The 22832-nt window shown below is 38.8% G+C and overlaps 2 protein-coding genes across 2 annotated transcripts; both read right to left on the bottom strand.

Moving 5' to 3' along the window:
* Window positions 1-580: 580 nt before the first annotated feature.
* morf4l1 (mortality factor 4 like 1) lies at window positions 581-7727 on the bottom strand. Its single transcript, XM_022189982.2, has 12 exons — window positions 7586-7727; window positions 6732-6778; window positions 6570-6637; window positions 6402-6488; window positions 5592-5669; window positions 5467-5492; window positions 5216-5307; window positions 4466-4567; window positions 4256-4344; window positions 3956-4128; window positions 1144-1228; window positions 581-1064 (listed from the first exon to the last, which is right to left on the bottom strand). The coding sequence occupies exons 1-12, from the start codon at window positions 7623-7625 to the stop codon at window positions 980-982; spliced, it is 972 nt and encodes a 323-aa protein (XP_022045674.1). The 5' UTR covers window positions 7626-7727; the 3' UTR covers window positions 581-979.
* A 1544-nt stretch (window positions 7728-9271) lies between these two features.
* Window positions 9272-22131, bottom strand: pias1b (protein inhibitor of activated STAT, 1b). The gene is made up of 14 exons (XM_022189993.2): window positions 22087-22131; window positions 19803-20235; window positions 19528-19612; window positions 19285-19332; window positions 18387-18477; window positions 18164-18298; window positions 17940-18045; window positions 17379-17452; window positions 16934-17094; window positions 16308-16441; window positions 16045-16222; window positions 15777-15916; window positions 14697-14734; window positions 9272-11291 (listed from the first exon to the last, which is right to left on the bottom strand). The coding sequence occupies exons 1-14, from the start codon at window positions 22129-22131 to the stop codon at window positions 10962-10964; spliced, it is 1998 nt and encodes a 665-aa protein (XP_022045685.2). The 3' UTR covers window positions 9272-10961.
* Window positions 22132-22832: the final 701 nt, after the last annotated feature.

Below are 22832 nucleotides of genomic sequence, written 5' to 3'. Positions count from 1 at the left end.
CGATAATTATAGACTTACTAATTTTCAGATAAAAAGAGCAGCAGCACAGAAAAGGTCATGTCATATTTTGTGGGTGCAGCGATCGCATAAACCATCATTTAATAATTACACTGTTGTGGAGATGAACTTTCACTGATCACTCTTCACATGCATTTTGTAGTCATCAAATAAAGCATCAGACTGTTAGGGAAAAGAAAATTGATTTTTTTAGGTGTTGGAAATTACTTCGGAATTCAACCATAATAAATCTTGCATTTTAAACGTGATTTTTCTGCTGACAAGTCAGGACATGTCCTCTCTTCCAGCACAGCTGTGTAACTCCATCATTACCAGTGACGTAAGTGGGCAGAAACCAGATTACCTGCAATCATCTCCAACAACAGCAAGACAGCAACACACTCAGCACGACTCTTTTCTGCTTCACTACAGTACAGAGTTCTTACTTTACTGCTGCATAGTTTTGTGCTTAAACGACATGAATCAAATGGATAAAGTGTTGAGTTCACAGAAAAATCTCCTGCAGATGAATAATTGAATAAGACGGTCTACGGTGATTTTAAAACAGAAACAAACCAACAGCTAAAGAATGAAAGACTTTTATTAGAAAATGATGACAGCCTACAAGACAAATTTAGCCAGCATCGGAATCAGAACAGGAAACCAAAAAATAATCATGATTAAATCCTTTTTTTCAGATGATGTTGGTAAACATCAAACAAAAAAAAATATCATAGAAACTAAAAAGTGGTACTGAAAAACATACCAATACAGGAAGAGCGTACTCAGCAGCTTTCCACATGAAAGAAAAATGAATTTGTCCAGGGATTAGTGTGACATCTTGCTTGGATTCTTCCTTAATAAATCAACAGACCTCGCACAATCCGTTTTCCAAAGGCGTTTCTGTGAAATCACATCCTCTCAGAGAAAGTCGTCTCCAAACTTCAACACACAAAGGTTTCAGATCCTACAATAGAAAACCTTAAACTGCCTTGCGGTGGTACTCTGGAGGGGCAACTTCATAGTCGCTGGCATTGAAGAGCGATGCAGAGTTCTTTACAAGGTACCTGGAATGAAGCAGCATGGTGTTCACTTCTACTGTGGATTAATCGCTAGGAGACTGTTTAAAAGCTCATGGATACTCACTTGAGGAAGTCTTGTAGATAACTGAGCAGCAGTGCAAGGCTCTTCTCATCCAGAGGAGTGTATGCCAGCATGGCTCCGATTCTCACTTTTAAAACCAAACAATGACAGAACTTTATGCACCATGTGAACTCTTTTTCCTTCACTAAAGCTCGTTACAGACTCATATACTGTAATACATAGGGATGGCACAGTATGACGACCCTTACAGATACCACGCAGTGATCCAAGACTAAAAAAATACATTTAAGAACTGAATTGCTTTATTTTCTCATACATAATGGATATAAATTAACATTGTAGACCAGCACTCTACAACAATATTGTTTTTAACAAATCTCTATAATATGATAATTGAAATGTAAAACAGATACAATAATTATTCACAGTAACAGAAAGCATTTTTAGCAAATCATTTCTAAGACACTAAAATGTATCCTAGGCTAATGTCTTCTGGTGGCAGATGAGGTGATGACAGAAGAAGTTCTTCAGATTTAAAGTACCGATAACACGACTGTTAACATATCTGACTGACCCTCTAATATTAAAAAAGTGTAGCTCCATCCATAGTCATATGTTGTCAAAATGTGGTCACCCAAGGTTGGTGCCACCAAACCAGTATCCAACCAAACATCAAATATGGTCACACTGTCCACTTCTGCTCCTGAGTTATGGAAAAATTGACAGAAATATGTTTTCTAGAACACCATATCACAATAAAGCTGACCTTTTAAACATTAAATGCCATCACTTCATTCTATCCCATTAAACACTTGTGTGAAACTTTCACATAATGAGTGCACTGTGTGGTGGCCAAAGATGTGGTTTTTGTAGTCTCATACTGGTGTGACCACCAGATTCTAATCAGTTCATTGTTGAGTCTAAGTGGACATTTGTCACATTTAAAGAAATTCCTTTAAGGCAAGGGTATCAAATGTACGGCCTGAGGGCAAAACCGGCCCACCAGATGGTCCATTTTCACCCACAGAACGATTTTGCAAAAGGTAGAAACTACAGAGAAGACATTAACTGTAAATTTGTAAAACTGTAAATTTTTAAGAATTTCTAGATCTTGATAAATTGTTGTGATCATAAAGTAAAATATTCGATTGTTCAGTTCCAGATACCTGCGACTACATGTTTTGTGTCATTGCAGATAAACTATGATCTGTCAGTTGCAATGCACGTATAAATGATCAACCGAGGCATAATATTGTTGAAATTTTTCTGAAGAAATTTCAGGATAACCATGTTTTGTAAAAAGATAATTCATTAAATGTGACTATTTTCAGAATATACTTTTTTGAACTAAAACAAAGGGAAAAAGTTGAAGTAGTTGTAATTTATAGGTTATTAGGATCTGATTTATATATAAATATATAATTCTTGCTTTATACAGCTGTTTGTTGTTTGCTATACTATGTTGTTTTTGGTTTTTTTGGAAGGCACAGTGGGCTGCTCGGCTTATTTTTTGGAAAAAATGTAATATCTTGGCTAAAAATCATCCCCTGGTAGTGATTGAGGGCTCATTTCAACCGCAATATACTTGGGAATACATCTAAAAAGATATCTTTAAATTATATTAAAAAGTTAAGGCTGCAGGGAGATTTTTCTAGACATAAGTGTAGGGTTCCACCGATGGAATTTGGTGATTAAACGTAAATTTGAAAGGCGAGACATGATATTGCCTTCAAATGTTTTATTAACTAATTCTATGCAGAGTAAATGACTACTTTACAAAAAACATAATAGTGAAACATGAAGTCTAAACTGGAAAAATTTACCAAATTTCAAGAATTTTTAATGAAATCTGCCCTAAATTGATGCCTTAAATGACCATTTTCAAAATTTGAAGGCAGTTGTTACACTTAGAGACATCTAGAAGTCTTTTTATACTGCAAAGTATGTGTATATTAGAAGTACTACTTACAATTTCGATACATACGTGTTAACATCAATCGCCCAAGGTCCACACAGGGGAACTTAGACCGTCTTCAGTAAAATTTGATCTGCGAGAGTTGCCATAAGCCAGATTTTCTGACACTTGTATTTTTCAACACCTGACATCCTATTCTTTCAGAAAATATATACTTTCCCATATCTGGCTTATGGCAAGTGAAAATATTCTGGGTGGTACATGAAAATAGTCTCAGAAAAAAAAGTGAAAATTTACTATATTTTTTCAAACTTTGCAGAAATCTTCTAAATTTAAGCAATTTGGAGCAGGTAAACCTGAATATTGTTAAAATCTCAGGTAAAAATTATTAATTTCTCAAAAAGAAATAGAATGAAAAAATATCATTTTTTTTATGCCTGTGGAATGTGTCATTTCCTGAGATTCAAACTGGCCTAACTTTTTAAAGAATAGACCGTTTGACTTGATTTTTTTTTTTTTTTTTTGTTGAACTGGATTTTTATTCTACTATAAGAAAAACAAAAATAAAAGCAATTTGTAGGGGGTCAAATTTTCTAGATTTCCAGGTCCCAGCCCACTGTGGAAGGGCCAACAAAGTTTCGTTGTAGAAATGCTTTGACAATAAAAATCGTTTAATTCTTGGGCACGAAGATGCACAGACAACTCTCAAACAAAACACCTCTGAACACCGCTAGCATCAGCTTGAAGGCAGGCTGACAATACCCCAACAAAATGTGGTACAGAAATTAAGTGCAGTGTTATTTTTTATCAATTTTACTACCAAGTCTGAGATTATGTCACATTTGTCACCCTGTGTCTTGTCATCTACAGAAGCTTCACCAGCCACCACTAATTTGTATATGGCACTAAAACAGTGTGATGTTGGTTAATTGTTCTTACCAAAGAGTCTGAGTAGGTGAGGCGCGCCGTAGATCTGAGACATAGATGTGTCTTGATGGTTGGCCAGGATGTCTGCGTACTGAGGCCTCTCAAATTTGTAGAGAAGTTGTGTTCCCAGCATAACATTGAAATATTCCCGGATACCAGCAACCACCTCGTTTACAGCAAACTCCCTGATCAGTGGAGAGAAACAGTCAACACATGCTGGGAACAGATATTCATAACAAGCCTGTCATCTGTTTAGTTTTTTTGGCTTATTTTTTGTAAACAAGTGACATGATGATAAATAACAGTTTTTACTTGCTGTCAGAGTTTCCTCGTGATTTCTTGTAGTTTGCATAATCTTCAAGGACTGCATCAACATTCTTTTTGGCAGGTAGGTGGAAAAGCTGAAGACGGACAGAAAACCAAAAAGAGAAACATGAATGAGTAACTGAGGCGATAGTATAGTGTAGAGATGTGACAATAATAAAGGCTGTGGAAAAAAAATGAAATTCACTGATAACTAACCTGTTTTTGTCGTGTAATCAGGTCCCAGTCATCCACAAGCCATGGTTTCAGCTCCTCAGGGATTTTCACTTTAACCTCCACTCGATTTATGAAGGTTTCCTCCTAAGCAAACAGGAACACATTTGAGAAAAATAGTTTTCCGTGTTTATGCAGTTAACCGACACTCAAACATTTCAGAAACCTGAGTTTGCTGTAGTTTCTCATATACAGCTGAGAAATATAATAACTTTATTTGTATAGCACCTTTCAGAACATTGACAAAGTGCTATGACAAGGAGAACATACAAAATGACAAAAATGTACAGAATGGATGGTTAAAGGGACAACATCACATCAGGGGGTTAAGAGAGAAGCTGAACAGAAAAGATAGAAATAGATTAAGATCAGGAGGTTAGAAAGAGGGACTACAAGCAGTGAAAATTTTAAAAGGGATAAAAAGGCAAAGAGTGACGAATGAGAAATAGAAGGGAACTTCACTGGAAGGCGAGTCTATAAAAATGGGTTTTAAGAAGTGATTTAAAAGAATCTACTCATTGGGCGAGCTTTATCTCCTCAGGCAGGTCGTTTCAAAGCAGAGGGGTCCTGATGCAGAAGACCTGGTCCCCCCTGGATTTAAGCCTCGACTTTGGAACGACTAGGAGGGACCCACCAGAGGGTCAAAGGCTGAGGGGACGTATTCTACACTAACTAGCAAATCAAATCAGAAAGTTCCTTCCTAAAAGCAACTGAAAAGCTAATTTACAAACTTACACTTTCCACCGTTGGGTCAACACGTGCTCTCTTTTTACGTGGCGGGTGAGTCGGGTCTCCCCCTGAACTCGTTCCTTCTCCTGCTCCAGGAGCTGTATGAAGATAAAAACTCTTGACTGTGTTTCTTAACAACTTCCAGCTTCTATCTCACGAATTACAGAGACACAGAAAATGCAGTGATAATTTAAAAAAATTCAACTCATGAACTTTGACATGTTATATTGTGTAAATACAGAGCATGATATACTCACTCTTCTGTTTGTTCTTTTTGGTTTTCCTGGAAAAGAAAAAATATTTATAAGCGTTTAAATACTTTGTCAAGCAGTTTGGCAGAATGGATCACAGCAGATGACGGAGAAACAAGACGCGTACTCACACATCGTTTTTCTGCGATGCAGCAGGTAACTTCTTATTCGGTGCAGCTCCCCTCATTCTTCCTTCTACATAATGGTCTCTGAATTAAGAACACAAAACAGTTCAGTTACTTACATCATTTATAGTTAACCCAATCAGGTGGTTTTCAGAAAGTGTCAGGACACAGAAGCTAAAGTGAGTTTGATAAACTGCAGAGTTTTTTTAAACCTAGCATCTGTATTTTGGTCTTGTGGCATTCTCAATACAAGTGTAGAGTGATTACGGTAAAATATTAAAACACATTCACTGTGGAGTACATTACGTTCTACTGACATCAGATGACGATGGGTGACCCGATAGCAGAGTGGCTGGGGCACTGTACGGTCAAATGTGTCCTAAACAGAGGACCTTCTGTTCGATTAATGGCTAGCTGGCTGGACATACTTTTCTTTTTGAATTACTCCTCCCTACACTGTCTCTCCTATCAATAAAAGGTGAAATACTAAAAAAAATAACTTCTATAAAAACTACAGAAATGAGATTATGAAGATGATGATGAATGTGTCTCTGGACTTTTGCAATAAGGAACTCTTAGAGGAAGTTAAAAAAAACAGTCTGGTCAGTGTCATTTCCTGTATTAGTTGTTACTTTTCCATTCTAGTTTAGCTAACTTTTTTTTATCTTTACCGGTGTATTGCACTTACACCTTATTGCTTGTTTTGTCTTGTGTTTATTTTCAGAGGAATATCTGGGACAAAAAGCTCCTTCAGTGTTACTAAAGTGACAGCTTCTCGTCTCTTAGTAAAAAGTAACATAAAATATATAGACTTACTGATTGGCCCTCTGAAGCTCTTTCTGTTTCTGCAGATTACTGTCCACATACTTAAGCACCCTGCTTTCAGGAACCCATTCGTCCCAACTGGAAGACAGAAAACAGAAAGAGTTGTAAAATCTTAACTGTACAAATCTTGATCATGACTGAGCCGAGCCAAAAACTTACTTCTTGTTCCAGCCGCTGTAATGAATAAAGTATTTGATTTGTTTGTCCTTGATGTTTATCTTAACACACTGCAAAGAGAGGCAAGATTCACTGTTAAAAAAATACACCAGATACAGAGGAGGAAGACAAGATCAGAGAGAGAGGCTAACTAAGGCGGCCTACCTTAGCTTCGTAGAGCAATGGCCCATGAAAACACAGCACTCTTTCACCTGAACAGAGTGTTGGTCAATTAAAATCAGCATGCCAATAGTTCATGTACAACAAAACAAAACTTTGAAGCCAGCTAAACTGCTTGCACACAAGTGCATGTCTAGACTTATAATCAAACATGATCAGCAAGAATTACTCTTATGAATGGCTTCAATACACTTTAAAGGGTATTAAATGTAGTATTTTTTTTTCTGTTTACTACTCCTACTCAACAGTACTTTACAAGAAAACGTTGTGCTTTTTACTTAATTTAATAAATGTCAAAATTAAAAGTTTCTTACTGATTAAGTGATAATTTCGAAAGTGACTATACTTGACTATTGAGCAAAATTGACTTAGTCCTGCTATCTACCTTCAATACAGAGCGAACACACTGTAAAGAAAGCTGCAGAAACATCTGATGTGACAACTGCAGGCAGTGATAAAACGGTATGTTAGCCACAGTAGCTAACGGTTAGCTCACAGAGAACAGAGGTGGGCGGTGAATTCAACCGGAGCTAACGCTGCATGAATGAAGCTGCTGGTTTGACTTGGTTGGAAAATCCCTAAAACTAAAATCTTACGCTTTCTAGTTACCAACACTGTACTGTGAAATAAAGACAAGACCGAATACACAACTAAAACGACGAACAAAATCGACAAAGACATGTTTTGTGCTCATAGCAACAACAATGAAAGCTAACGAAGCTAGCTTTTCGGCGGCAGCAGTGTTTGTTTCGACCAGCTAACATTTTGGAGCTTTCCAGCGGCTCCGGCACTCCCAGCAGCTGCACATTTCGCGGAAAATTAAACGGGCGACTTGTTACCTTCTTGAAATTTAGGTTTCGGGTCCTGTTTCGGCGCCATTCACGGATTAAACTATCAAAATATGGGAAAAATCGCCAGCTCCCATTACAGTCTGCAACGGCGCCGCTCTCTAATAACGTCATGACCGACGCAGTGACGCATTGATCCCGCGACTAAAGATACATCCACAGAGTCAAACGTCCTATGAATACGACGATAAAATAATAATAAAAAAAACACAACATTTTCTGATGCCTGGTTTGTTTACCTTACATCTCGCAGTCTTGTGGTGGAGTTTTTGTTAATGGTATGTATTAGAAAAAATAGTTTACTGGCTAAACAAGAAGTAGTGAAACAATTTAAAAATTAAAAACAACCAATTTTGCTAATCTCTTCAGAAGTGTTAGTTTCTTGGTTTTGGACACAAGTGTGTTGATGACGGTCATCTGTTGAACAGATGCCCTAAAGAAGACTGAGTAATTCAGAAATGCCGGGGTTTTGAGTCTCCCAGCCCCACCCCTCTACACATGCAAAAAAGGTAAATAATTTTTCAAATTAAAATTTCCGCATTTCCGGATGCAAAATGCCACTTCTGCATGCTGGTGTAAATTATGTTTCAAAACCTCCAGTCACTGCCAATAACATTTTGTAGACATACTTCAACCCTTTATTTTAATTAATTTATTGCTTTAAACCTTTATATTCAATGTAATGTACAGCCCCTGTGCAGTGTCAGTTAAATGCAGAATGTTTCTAAATTGTATGACCTTGTAGTAATTGCATTATTCCTAAGTTAAACTGTGGTCTTTTTGCTGTTTTGTAAAATTACAAACAGTTAAGTTTTTAATTTCCCTATTTTGTACAGGCCCCACCGCAGGAACTCAGTCCAACAAAAGTCAGTAGACCTTTAATTAGTCCAATATTGATCAGGCTTTTTTCATGTAATGTAGTAAAGTTTAATTTTGCAGTTTGGTGCTGAAGAGCAAACGGCTGATCTACTGCATGCTGTCAATAAGACGGCTGATGTGTGATAGCGCTAACATTGTCTGAGCTGTCATCAAAACTCTGATATCCACTTAAAATCACAAGGTTGTCTCAGAGACAGACTGTAAAAGTAAAAATACTTTGAGGAGGACGGCCATTGTGGTTCTGCTTACTGGTGACAAGTATGAAATTGATTTTTTAGCTGGTCATCGATCTTCCTGTGTCCTTTTCCATCTTTGTAAAGTCTTAAAGGTGGACTTTTCAGTTTGCTTGACAAGTGGAACCACAGCGCAGACATCCATAAGTTCAAAACTGAGAAAGCTCTGCCATTCATAGGTCATTTTATAACTGTGTTCATGCAATCAGGTCAATTGGAAATCACATCTGTAGTAAGTTTAGCCTCAGTCCAGAGTTTCGACTTTGGAGCCTGCATTTCAATTTGCTTTCTAAATTATTTGTTGTTTTATTTGTTCATATGATGAAATACTCCACTTGTCATCTTAGAAATACTAGTTACTGAGACGAGACTCAACTTTAAATCATCAGACGTGATGCTGCACAAAGGTTTACTCACTTCTGTAGTTTACCGCAAAGCTGAATCAAATTATGCTTTATTTTGGTGAACATTCGCAAACATAATCTGTTTAATTTTCTTTGCTGCATCCCTTAACAGAGTGACACATGGAGGTGAAACAGGACCGTCCTCAGACCAACTACAAAGGTGAACTTTCTTGTATCTGTTTAATTCTTACAAATATCAAACAGCACAGTAGACCTTGTAGCCGTTCAAAATGATCAAAGCTTCTATTGAGTTATTGACATCATCTGATAGCAAAACGGGACAGAAACAGAAAATGTTACAATGCATGTCAAGCAACAGTGACGTCTTTAAATAGCATTAATTATATAATTACAAAAGAAATATCACATACAATGACAGCAATGCATATCCACGAATCAAACAAATGCTGAAAATATATATGATAATAAATAATCCTAATTGTAAGCACAAGTCATAAAATAAAGGGAGGGGAGGCGTCCATAATAACTTCAATGGTTTTCAACTTCTGGGCCAAAATGCGTGTTGTGATTCACTCAAAGACTAAGCTATCACAGTCATCTTAAAGGCTGTTGCAAATACACTAAACACCACAAAAAAGGCTTTGCGTCCTGTGGCCTCACTAAGGAACAGCATCGCAGTCAAACAGGTGAGCTTTCATGTATTTTGCAGAGACATAGAAAAGCTGAAAACTACTAAGTGAGAACTGTAACGCTTCACTGCTCCACACAGACTTTATGTTCAAAGAAAAAAAAAAAAGAGCAAGTGCTAAAATCAAACATAAAGACATAATGAAATGTAATTAATCCACTTGCATTCACTGAATAGTTTTAAGCCTTTCAATGAAACAATAAACTTCAAGTAGACCAGAAACTAGCCTTGTCTTGCAAGTGGAACAGAAATTTGTCATTGTCAACTGGCCACTTCTTTGTAGCTTCCCATGTATGTTTTTAAGAGTAATATGCAAAATAAAACAGCTATACTTTAAGAGAAAAATACATGATTGCAAATCTTAGATTTACGTTCAGGTCCAATTGTCGGTGCTTGTTGGACCAGCGCGCTTCATTCACACACTGAATGAAAGCCTGATCTTACAATACTGACTTACTCCCAATTTCTATGTATTCTAGGTACATTATTGTTCATATTTGCGAGAAGAAAAGAGTGTAGTTATGACAACAGAAGGATCTAGCATTTGCTTTTGCATTTCTAGTGGCAACTGTTCCTAGAGGCATAGGGAATGCTTCTTAAAAAGAAAAACAAAAAAACAGCACACATCCAACATAACTTACATCATAAATAATTCCTTAAAAATAATGACCACAGCATGAATGTCTTACAGAAAAAAACTACAGTGATGGCAAAAATGGCCAGATCTTTCTGCTGTCAAAACAGTTTGACAGAAATGATACCATTTAGAAAATAAAGTGTTACACATTCTCCTGTTTTGCTGTGACTTGCCTTTTGTACATCGATAACAATGCCCATTTTCTTTATGTTCTAAATTTCACGTTCCATAAGGTGTCACTTCATTGGGTTCTGTGCATGTATACTGAAATAATGCCATTGACATGAAATATTGAAACAAAACTGTAAAAACCAGGTACAAAAGGTACAATATAATCAAAGGACCACATGAAGAGGTGTGAAAAAGTCTTCAGTATTCACAGAAAAATATTAACTGAAGTAACTCACTGGACAAGAAGCGTCCTAAGTTTATATACATATGATAAGTAAAATTGAAAATAGATTTCCTCTCTGTACATAGCACTTTATTCTTTCATCTTCCTCTTCCTTATTTACAAAGAACTCCTGTTCTCGAGGTCTCCCTTGCCTTTCAGTTCTGTGTGGATCTAGTCAAGAGAGATAACGTCAGATATGGAGCCATAAATGGCTGCTGCTGCAGCTTCCACCGAGGACCTGGACAATCCAGAAATGGCGTGGCTGTCCCTGTCTCTGTCTTTGTCACGGTCCCGAAGACTGCTGGAAGACACCAAACTACTGGTGCTGCCGCTGTTGCTGCCTCCATTGGTTGCTGCCAGTGAGATGCTCCCAGGGGTGCCTGGCTGCTCCCGCAACATCTGAGGGGAGCCGTAGGGCAGGAAACGGTTGAGGAGCAGGTCGTGGTCCTCTGAGGCGGAAGCCGATGCAGCCGCTGCTGCAGCCATCACCATGTTGTAATGCTGACGGGACAGAGAGGAGTGACCATTAGTCAACATCCAAACATACTGTACAGCAGTGTGATGTAGATCACTGGTGCTGCCTGTAGTCACCTAACATCAGACTAACAGTACAAGTAACTGGCTGAGTTTGGAGAATCTACAATTTCATTTAGCAGACGTTTCTATCCAAAGTGAGGAACGTCTTAGAGTAGAAACAACCCTAGCAAGGATCTAGTCAATCTCTTAAAAATAAGTTGTGAATCTTAATTGTAAAACTTTGGCCAAATAACACATATTCACAAAGCTCTTTAAAAAAGATCTTAGCTGAGAAAAAAAAATGTGAGAAATTAGTGCCACTGAACACACACGTGGACAAAATTGTTGGTACCCCTCAGTTAAAGAAGGAAAAACCCACAATTCTCACTGAAATCACTTGAAACTCACAAAAGTAACAATAAATAAAAATTTATTGAAAATTAAATAATCAAAATCAGCCATCACTTTTGAATTGTTGATTAACATAATTATTTAAAAAAAAAAACTAATGAAACAGGGCTGGACAAAAATGATGGTACCCATAACTTAATATTTTGTTGCACAACCTTTTGAGGCAATCACTGCAATTAAACGATTTCTGTATTTGTCAATGAGCGTTCTGCAGCTGTCAACAGGTATTTTGGCCCACTCCTCATGAGCAAACAGCTCCAGTTGTCTCAGGTTTGATGGGTGTCTTCTCCAAATGGCATGTTTCAGCTCCTTCCACATATGTTCAATGGGATTCAGATCTGGGCTCATAGAAGGCCACTTTACAATAGTCCAACGCTTTTCTCTCAGCCATTCTTGGGTGTTTTTGGCTGTGTGTTTTGGATCGTTGTCCTGTTGGAAGACCCATGACCTGCGACTGAGACCAAGCTTTCTGACACTAGGCAGCACATTTCTCTCCAGAATGCCTTGATAGTCTTCAGATTTCATCGTACCTTGCACACTTTCAAGACACCCTGTGCCAGATGCAGCAAAGCAGCCCCAAAACATTACTGAGCCTCCTCCATGTTTCACCGTAGGGACAGTGTTCTTTTCTTCGTATGCTTGGTTTTTGAGTCTATGAACATAGAGTTGATGTGCCTTACCAAAAAGCTCCAGTTTGGTCTCATCTGTCCAAAGGACATTCTCCCAGAAGTTTTGTGGCTTGTCAACATGCATTTTTGCAAATTCCAGTCTGGCTTTTTTATGAGTTTTTTTCAGCAGTGGTGTCCTCCTTGGTCGTCTCCCATGAAGTCCACTTTGGCTCAAACAACGACGAATGGTGCGATCTGACACTGATGTACCTTGGCCTTGGAGTTCACCTTTAATTTCTTTGGAGGTTGCTCTGGGCTCTTTGGATACAATTCCAACGATCCGTCTCTTCAATTTGTCATCAATTTTCCTCTTGCGGCCACGTCCAGGGAGGTTGGCTACTGTCCCGTGGGTCTTGAACTTCTGAATAATATGAGCCACTGTTGTCACAGGAACTTCAAGCTGTTTAGAGATGGTCTTATAGCCTTTACCTTTAAGATGTTTGTCTATCATTTTTTTTCGGATGTCCTGTGACAATTCTCTCCTTCGCTTTCTGTTGTCCATGTTCAGTGTGGTACACACCTTTTCACCAAACAGCAGGGTGACTACTTGTCTCCCTTTAAATAGGCAGACTGACTGATTATGAGTTTGGAAACACCTGTGATGTCAATTAAATGACACACCTGAGTTAATCATGTCACTCTGGTCAAATAGTTTTCAATCTTTTATAGAGGTACCATCATTTTTGTCCAGGCCTGTTTCATTAGTTTGTTTTTTTAACCCTTTAAGCTTCAGTGTACCGCCGGCGGTACACCTACTAATTTGCATAGGAATTTCAGGAATGTCCGACGGGTGCAAACGCGATTATACAAACACTATACACCGATGGAAAGCTTAGATTCTCATGAATCCGCCGGTATAAACCACTTTCAGATGCGATTACCACAGCGGGTGAGAAAAACACATTTGTCCGACAAAAACAAATATTCATCCATCCGTTCTCTATACACGGCTTCAAAGCACACAACGCGACTCACATTTCCGGGTTTATTATTACACACAAAAAAAAGATTCCACAAAAAACGGCCATAATCCAACCTTTTACATCAGATGACACAAGCCAGGAAACTATTTTGTCCAAAACATGTCCTGAAGTCGGTATAAAATCCCCGAATCGGTCGTTTTCAAGGAAATGCACCTCCCGATGCGCGTCCAATATTCCCCGTATTTTTCGTAATTTTTTTATTTAAAAATAGAATATTAGCGATTTTTTGTACTGAAAACGGCTGGAATTGACTGAAGCTTAAAGGGTTAAATAATTATGTTAATCAACAATTCAAAAGTAATGGCTGTTTTTGATTATTTAATTTTCAATAAATTTTTATTTATTGTTACTTTTGTGAGTTTCAAGTGATTTCAGTGAGAATTGTGGGTTTTTCCTTCTTTAACTGAGGGGTACCAACAATTTTGTCCACGTGTGTATCTGCAACAGAAGTATTCATCAAAGCAAACATGCTCTGTTCAGAATGCACTCTGATGATTCATTAAATGTACATAAAAACAATTAAGTACCAACAACCTACAGCAAAAATGCAGAAATAAATGTAATTTAGTCACACAGCCATCACTGGATGACTCGGCAACATCAGTGCCATATGTAGATTCATCTCATCAAGGGCTGCAGCTGTAATGACATGCAGATGGTGCTTGATGCGAGGAACAACCATAACGAGGAAAACTTTTTTCGGAGGAAAATATTTTTCTACAGAAGCTCTGTTAGTAATTTAAAGAAAACTCTAGCCAGAAACTTTTAGCACTGCACAGGTGGAATCATAGACTGGATATAAAGTGGACGTAGCATCTGGGTCCAGAATTGAAGCCCACCCGGAAGTGTCAAAAACTTGCAATATCATGCCGTCCGCTAGGGTTGGCTCCAAAAAGCTTTTGCTCCATAGACCCCAATTCATTTCTGGAAAAAACATAAAATTTGATAGACTGATTTTCTACAGCTCAGGATTTTTTTCCCATTAGTTTTCATGGTCAAAATGAGAGATCAGGTGGCCGATCTTAAAATAAATCAATACTGAATTTTAAATAAATCGTTAAAGTTGGCTGAGCAAGGGGGCGTGGCTATACTTGATTGACAGTCCCATTGACTGGTCCTGCCCCTAGCTGCTCTCCGGTCCAGCCTGTTTGATGACACTTTTTACGTCACTGGCTCCAAAAAATCCAAAATGGCGACCAGGAAGTAGCAAAATCCGGGCTTCATTTTCTCGGCGTTGAAACCAACGGGTGACGTCACGGTTAGTTTACGCCTGGGTGGAATCCTAACATACTTGGAGAATAAGATTCAAGGTGTTGCTGTGACCATACCTGATTTTCGCCTTGGAGGAAGGAGAAGAAATTTAGATCTGGAAGAAAAGGAAGAAGAGTCCATTTACTTCTTTCTGAACATACAGAACATAACATACAGTTACAAGCAGATTTAAAGGACCAGTGTGTTGGCTTTAGTGGCATCTCGTGTTGAGGGTACAGACTGCAACCAAATGAATATCCTCCTTTCACACATCCTTGAGAAGAACCTCACATCACTTCTACATAAAAAGAGTGCATTGTCCTCTCTAGCGCTTGATTCATCTGTTCTGGGCTACTGTAGAAACGTGGTGGTGTAACATGCTGGGCTTCTTAGAAGAGAACCTGCTCCCTCTGTAGCTTTAAAAAAAACTCATTCTAACAAAAACACAATGACTCATCGTGACAGAAAACAGAATTATGAAATACAATGTCCTATTTCTGTTAATAGATCACCATCAATCCTGCACACTGGTCCTTTGATAAGCTACAAGCATCCATACTTACAGGCTAGTTTCTTTAGATTTTGTTAAGTCTGTCTTAATATAACATCTGCATGACTTAAGTCCACTAAATGAATGACAAATTGCTGTAATCATTCCTGCTGTCCACACAGGCAGTAAAGTGATCCCCTCCTAATGTGACTTCATTGTCAGACATCAGGGACAACAGCCCTGTTTCAATACCACATCTCCTCTTATGCTAAAATAAAACTAAGGCATACAGGAAGTGATGTAACCAGTGCTACATGCTGTTGTTTTGTCCCAGCAAAAAAAACCCAAAACGTACAACTATCACAATACATCCGTTCAGAGACACAAAGAGAGAATTTTGTGCTGCAAAGCATGTCCTTTGATACAACACCAGCTCATCTGTCTACTTCAGGTTGGTGAAGGATCAGATTAGCTTTGGCTGAACTTTAGAATGTATTTCTGCACAATAAGTAGAATGTATTTTGGCGATTTCTTTATGTATGTATGTGGGCAGAATGAAAGAATACTATAATGAATAACATCTTTAACATCATATGGCCATACCATAATTGTATTCAGGCTATTAAAAAAGCTAAACCCAATTCTTTAGGATAAGTGACAGGTCTACCTGGCAGGTCACTAGTTGTGTGATAATAGTGGCGGTAGTCCTGGATAAGAGGCGGAGGGGGAGGAATGTAGCTGGTCTCCACAGGGGGCATGCTGGGAGCTCTGGACACAGGTGAGGCCTGGCTGTGCAGGTTCAGTACTCTGACAGGAGACAATGGTACACAAGATTAGGCACAAAAGAAATAACTTGACAGATCCGAGCACAAACATTCCATAAATAAAACGGTTTCTGGTTTTCTTACTTCCAGATTCATGGTTTGGAGGCTTACCCCTTGTTTGCAGGTGGAGACACAGGTGACAGTGAGGGACAGGCTCTTTTAGGAGGTGGCTCATCATCTAGCTCGTCCTCTGAGGAGCTATCCAGTGTCAGATCAATCACATCGACTTTCTTGCTGTTGTCATTAGATGATCCCCGTTTATGCTCGTGTGTTTCTGTTCGAGACAAATCTACAAAGAAACGGTAAACTCACACTGTGCCCGTAGATCACATCCACCATTAGACTCGGAAAACTGCAATCTGTAAGCTACGTACCGCTGTCTACACCGTTGTAGGAAGCAGACACCTCCTGCACCTCCTTCTTTGACCTCATAGGGGCCCAGCTTCCATCTTCTTTGAACTGGATCTCATCACAGTCAGAACAGCTATTCAGGATTTCCATAAACAACCTGCGAAAATGGCAAACCATGTCAACACCTACCCCTCCAGAGGAAATCAAGTTTTTTTTTAAACATACCTATATTTTGTGTGCTAGAAGTCATATGAGCAAAAGAAACAGTCAATGTCATGGGGAAGCATTTCCTCCTTGATCTGCAGCACTGATGACAGTCTCACTACAAGGATTGGGAAAACCCAGGGTTTTATAAGCAACAAACGAATCTTTTTAGTTTGGGGGGTGGGACTTCCTTGTCATTATTCTTCATCAGAATAGGTTACCAGATCAAACATGGATATCTGAATTATTACAAGCATATCATTTGGCCATACTTGTAGAGGAGTACTACTGTGTTTGAGTCTGTGTTTGAGCTACGGTAAGCAGTGAAAAGGTGATTCACTACTCATTTCACTTTATGGAAACATTACATATATCTGCAGTTACATTTTGAACACACTACACACATATATACATGTATGCAGATATAAATCAGTGTCATACTTACCCATCAATAATAAGGTGCTCATATGGCGCCTTCTTGTCACAGACTGGACACACCCAGGTTGGCTTTTTTTCGTTCATTTGGATATAAAGTGTAGCATCGAAGCACTGAAGATGTGAGCATGTCATTGCTCTGCAGGGGATTGTCAGTCTCATCTTCCCCAGCTTTAACACAAAAGATACACAGGACACGTCACTTCTCAGGACTGCATAAAATACCACATATTTTTTATGACAGAACCAAGCAACACTGAAAACAGTATGAACTAGATAGAGAAACCTTGGACCCACATTCCCCTATCACCACATATCTTGTTCTACATGTTGTTGTGCTTTTTGCCTCTATGCACAATAAAATACAGTTCTTGGAAACTGAAATCTTCACGAAGGGTAAACAACTTCTCACAAGTTAGTAGAAATGATGCATAGTAAGGGTGAAGAGTATTTACAGGACACAGGAGAGAGACTCGTAGACTGGTGGTAGCGATCTCACTCTCTGGATCAGCCGTCAGTTTCTCTTTGACTGTGAGACGAAGCAAAACACAAAGGGTAAATACACATTACAACTTCTGCTTTCAAGTGTCAGGGCCCCCAAACTCCCTCAAATTTAGCGAACTTTCATCTGTAAACCTTGCATGAAACACACCAAGTCCAACTTATTCGAAGCCAACAATCACTCTGGGATTATCTGAAGAACTCCACAAATAATAAACAATACAAACTTTGTAAACTGCAGTGGAACAACAAGTGGCCTTTTTAGAAGGAGGGAACAAAGGAGGTTTTCCAAAAATATCCTGGGGACCTTTTCAGATCTGAGTTCCTCTTTTATTTTCTAAGTTTAAATCATTGTACTTCCAGACTGCTGTGAATGTGTAGTCAAACATGCCACAAAAATGAACATGAATTACTTTATAGCATCATTTAAAGTGACAATATTTTACATTTCCTGCTCACCAACAGTGGCAAACCAAGTTCTATGTGTTTAACTAATAAATAAAGTTCTAACTTACTCAGAGCTCTTGAGTGGTCCGGGTTCCTAATTCCTTTGGCCCGTAGTCTTTGCAACAACACTGCAGACGACTGCTGTCTTACCAAATACACGGCCATGGAAAAACTCTGACAAAAGAAGAAATAATAAGCAAACCAAGTCACGTCGATGGCTCACGTCTTCAGGTAACACTACATTTCACAGGCTTTTACACCTTTTTCCAATATTCTGACCAAGAGCTCTTACCCTCCCAATTTCTGAAGTCCATGACACCACAATCGTGTTGGGGACTGTTGTGGACAGCCGGACAAGAGATGTTATGTTAATGGGGCGACTGGGCCTTTTTGGTTCAACTCCGTTCTTGGTGGGAGGAAGATATCCCTGCAGACAAAACACCACACAAAATGAGTGACTTCTACTACAGCAAAACTATGACAAGACAGGCAAACAACAAACAGTGTTGACTAACCGGGAGATTACACGGCTTGCCATTGACCTTCACACACAGATTAGGGGGGAAATGATCCTCCTGGGGACAGCTTGTTTCTGATAAACAAAATCTGAAAATGAAAGAAATAAATTACATAGAAAATAAGTTTAAGTGCTGAAAGGGGCAAATTTCAAGGCAATGTTTCTCTTTCACAAAAAGGTTGGGTTGCTTGTATATTTGACCATTTCAGATGTGTCAAGTACATCCATCTCCATCTATGATACAGGAGAGCACTTCTTTAAGGACGTCAATCATCACTGTTTAAGTCATGAGGTGCTCTTTCTCAGCTGAAAAAATGTGCTTGGATGGACTGTTTTATGTAAGGTGTGAGTAAGGCCTCACACCTTACCTTAGACAAAGCACACTATTGATTGACTCTCTTATCAACAGTCAATCAATAGTGTGCTTTGTCTGTATTGATCGGCGAGCTAACAATGTGTCCACATGTAAACATCTTTCCATGTTTTATTTCTTTTTAAAAAAATGTTCAAGTTCAATGAGAATAAACACTAGTAGGCTGAGCAAAAGAGATAAACAAGCCTCTGTTCTACAAATTAGGACGTAGTCGTAATTCACTATTTCCGTCATTTATCATCATGTCTAACTGTCAGCCAATGGATATCAGATGATTAGGTTAAAACTTTCCTTTTTGTTGTTCAAATATAAAAAAGAAAGACTAAAGCGACGTTTTTGAAATATGCAGATTAATTATAACTTTAAAAACAAAAATTCAATAAATGCCAAGCATTATTCAAGTGATACTGCTATTTCTGGTTCCTTAAAACTCAGAGAAGCTAAAAACAGACACTTTCCATTTAGCAGCTAATACACAGAGGGTTTAAAAGGGATGCTCAAAAGAAAACTAATTTAGACATACCTTAACTGGACTTGAACGGCAAAGTCACATTTGGTCCCAGATATGTCCCTGAAGAACACCAAGAAGAGGCAGGTCAGAACAGCTAAACACACTTTAATAACAGCTCATTTTACTTTCTGTCAGATAACATCCGCTTTCAGAGTCCTCTAATAAACTGCAAAGGGGTATTATAGTGTTCGTCCTTCCTCCCTGTCATCTCGCTGACAGCAGAAGACAGAACGTACGGGGAGTGCCCTCACTTACATGGAGCTGCTGATCTGTTGAACTTGCTGTGGTGTTAATGCAAAAGCATAACATGCTTCCTGGAACCGCTGACTGTTGTCTGAAGCTGTGAAAAGAAACCAGAAGCGAACAGTCACCGAGGAAACCAACAGAAACTAATGAGCACTAATGTCAGCTCATACTGAACTTTCACTGAGCGTAGTTTAGATATCTGCGAACACAAAGCTTCTTTCGGTATGGACACAAGGGAAGTGTTGTCACTACACCCACAGCTGAGAAGCAACGTGTGGACTCACCAAGGCTGGTGGGCTTAATTAGCTCATCCAGCACATCGTAGAATGGCAATCTCTGGAGCTTGACATCGGGGTGTACAGGGTGCAGGGCGGAGGGAAGGTGAGGCAGACTCAGCTCATGCTTAGGCCCAAGTAAAGAAACAGGCAGCAGCGGTGACGGGGAACCGTGGCTGTCAAATCCCAGCTGGGCGAGTCCAGTTGGCAAGCTGGACGCAGAGTGAACACCAGGAAGAGCGAGGTCCACTGGTGAAACCATTTTGGTTGGGAAGCGCCGTCTGTAGAGCTCTTTGATCTTCATCTGCACTGCGGGACTGCAACCAGCCTTGAGTAGGTGGAGAGCTTTAGTCAAAAGTTCATGTTTGCGCCCGTGCTTATTTCGTCCTGCATACCCCAACAACACTTGGAGCTCAGAAACTCGAAGGCTCATTACCATTTGCTGGTGAAAAACAAAGAGTGGGGAAAAATAGTCTATAACAACTGTAAAAACACATTTTCCTAATCCCATATAAAGATTAAAGTTTCCTCATTTTGTCTTCAGGCTTTAAAAGATCTTTTTTTTTTTTAAATCAAAGAATCTCTGCTTCATTTTTTAATTACTAAAACCCCTTTCATCTCTGACAAACGCTTGAAGCAGGAAGAATATTATTTCCTTGCTCTCTGTCTGACTACAATTAAATCTCATTAAAAGACCAACGTTAAAAGCCTCATCATACAGTATATTAAACAAACACAGCCACTCAGATGGCTCTGGTCGAGAAAGCCTGTTGGCCGGAAGCAAAGTGCACATTTCTGCTTCAAGGTATACTTTTTTTTAAAGCCTTAGTTGATAAAACATCAGCACATGCCGTAAATGATAAGGTGTACCCACTTTAACATGGTTATCTGTTCAAAATAGTACAATATTTAAATTTTGGGACAGCATAACAGAATGGTTGATTTAACACTGGCAACATTTGACAGAGCAGCTTGTGATATTGTATCGGACTTGCTTATACTATTAGATTGCCTTTTTTTTCAGGAGATTGTGAAAATAAAAGCAACGTCTTATAACATGATATCATTGTGCTTGTTTTATATTCTCAACAAATATTGATTGCACATTGTAATAGTTTCAAATAAAAGCCTTATAACCACCACAAAATGGGACAAACACCTCTGTGATTAAGCGGGAAAGAAAAATAAACACATTCAATTCACAAAGATAGCACCATGCTAATTTGGCAATGCATTATGTTCCATTACACTGTAAAGCTATCTATATTCTTGTGTTAACTCTTTTTGTAATAATCTCTTGTCCTTTCTTGCGGATAACTGTGGATAAATGCATTACACAAATGTCAAAACTGAAAATGATTTGTTTTAAATCTGGCCTGTAAGAATGTGTTAGTGCACCACAGAGATATACAGTACTTTTGCGTAATAATAGGTGGGATGAACTCTTGAAAGAGTTAAAGTCTGATGTCTTGTAAGCTGTATAACACGAAAATTGACTCGACAATAACAATACAGTTGATCAGCTTGACTAACAGCAAAGGAGGAATGGCAGTAATCCAGATATCAGCCTAGCAGGGGCGCAGAAGAAAAACGTTTCACAATTGTTTTTTGACAATTCATAAGTACACACATTAAAATAGAGGAAGGAGAAAAGAGACGGCGCGGATTTAGTTAGCATAAACTAGCTAACATCGCCTATATGATGCCAGTGTAAACCGACTGAAATAAAACTTAATGTGGTATTTTTATCACTTTATCTCGTGTTTGAGCGTGAAAATCGCCAACATGGACACCATTCCAACTAATGGTGGTGAATATTGACTATATTTTGAGGACTACCATAATATGTCAGAAGTAACGCTAATGAAAGTGAACCTGCGCTTCGAATCCAGGGAGTAGACAGAGCCCAATTTTTAACAGACACTGCGGTCCGCACGGTGAGCTACTGATAATGTCAGGTGGCTAAGGATACAGTGTAGCTAGATTTAAAACACTGACATTAATGTGGGTTTGTTTCTGAATAAAAGCGATATGTGGCCTTATGTGCAGGTGAGTCGCAGCACAGACAGCCTAACGGATCGTCGGCAAACAATAACAAAGCTAATGCTAGCGAGCTAGCCAGCCTGCTAACTGTTTGTTTGCTCCCTCCTGCTCTGCTGTTTTCTTATTATACACTCCGATGGCGTCACTCCTCGGGTCTCTACTGTCAAGTAACACCGGTGGTACGAATTGAAATTCAAATCTCGGCGTGTGAAACGTCTATTTGTCAAGCTAATGCAGGGGCTCGCTTTACCTTCAGTTCCGCACTCTCCGCCATCTTGTTACTCTGGGTGCGCATGCGCAACAGCCATCCTCTAGGGACGGAGCCGATTCAAACTCGGCTCTTTCCTCCCGGCGCTCAGCAGGGGGCGCTGCTGCAGCACAAAACAAATGCGGCGCTGCAAAAGCTCTAAGAACAGAAGCATTCAAATCCCATTCCCTTTGTTTAGAACGTGTTTCTGCTGTCTTACTGGAGCACACAGCAATAAAAGTGCTGCTTGACGAGATTCAAGATGCCCAGTAGTGTTACTACTTTTTATTTATATTTGCTGCTCAAACGACTTATTGAATAATTGATGAATAAACTGACTTAGAATGAATGACCGACTATTTTAATTATTATTACGTCATTTATTTACTCATTTAACATCTTTGCATATTTGTCACGTCTCTCTGTTTTATCACAGAATATTAAAAATATCTGAAAATAACTGATAATTTTGAATGTCCCATGGGCTCTATATGAACTTGTGATTGGCTGTTCGAGACAATCAATTAAAAAGAAGGAAACCGTTTTCTGTATTCTTGCTATGTGCTAGTCTAAAATGAATACGCATTGCTTCAGTCATTCAACACATAGATGTGAAAGCTGAACGCATAAATAGAGCAAATTCTCCCATTATAAATGGCTAAATTAGCAATTATTTTAATAGAGGCCACTATGGGATCATAGCTGTTGGATTGATTTATGAATCAAAAACAAACCTGAAGGAGGGGAGC

The sequence above is a fragment of the Acanthochromis polyacanthus genome, chromosome 8, assembly GCF_021347895.1.
Source record: "Acanthochromis polyacanthus isolate Apoly-LR-REF ecotype Palm Island chromosome 8, KAUST_Apoly_ChrSc, whole genome shotgun sequence".
NCBI classification, from domain to species: Eukaryota; Metazoa; Chordata; class Actinopteri; family Pomacentridae; genus Acanthochromis; species Acanthochromis polyacanthus.
The sequence above is the reverse complement of the archived record's forward strand: the minus strand, read 5'-3'. Positions and strand labels throughout refer to the sequence as shown.

Bases quoted from the DNA above. Each gene is read 5' to 3' on its own strand.
- morf4l1 (XM_022189982.2), bottom strand. From the start codon at position 7,625: ATGGCGCCGAAACAGGACCCGAAACCTAAATTTCAAGAAG. The intron at 5,493-5,591 runs GTGAGTACGCGT...TTTCTTTTCCAG, and splicing joins GCATCGCAGAAAAACGATGT to GAAAACCAAAAAGAACAAAC. The intron at 1,229-3,955 runs GTAAGAACAATT...TGGTTTTAAAAG, and splicing joins TCACCTACTCAGACTCTTTG to TGAGAATCGGAGCCATGCTG.
- pias1b (XM_022189993.2), bottom strand. From the start codon at position 22,131: ATGCGCACCCAGAGTAACAAGATGGCGGAGAGTGCGGAACTGAAG. The intron at 19,613-19,802 runs GTGAGTCCACAC...TTCTTTTCACAG, and splicing joins AATTAAGCCCACCAGCCTTG to CTTCAGACAACAGTCAGCGG. The intron at 18,299-18,386 runs GTTAGTCAACAC...TTTTGTCTGCAG, and splicing joins GCAAGCCGTGTAATCTCCCG to GGATATCTTCCTCCCACCAA.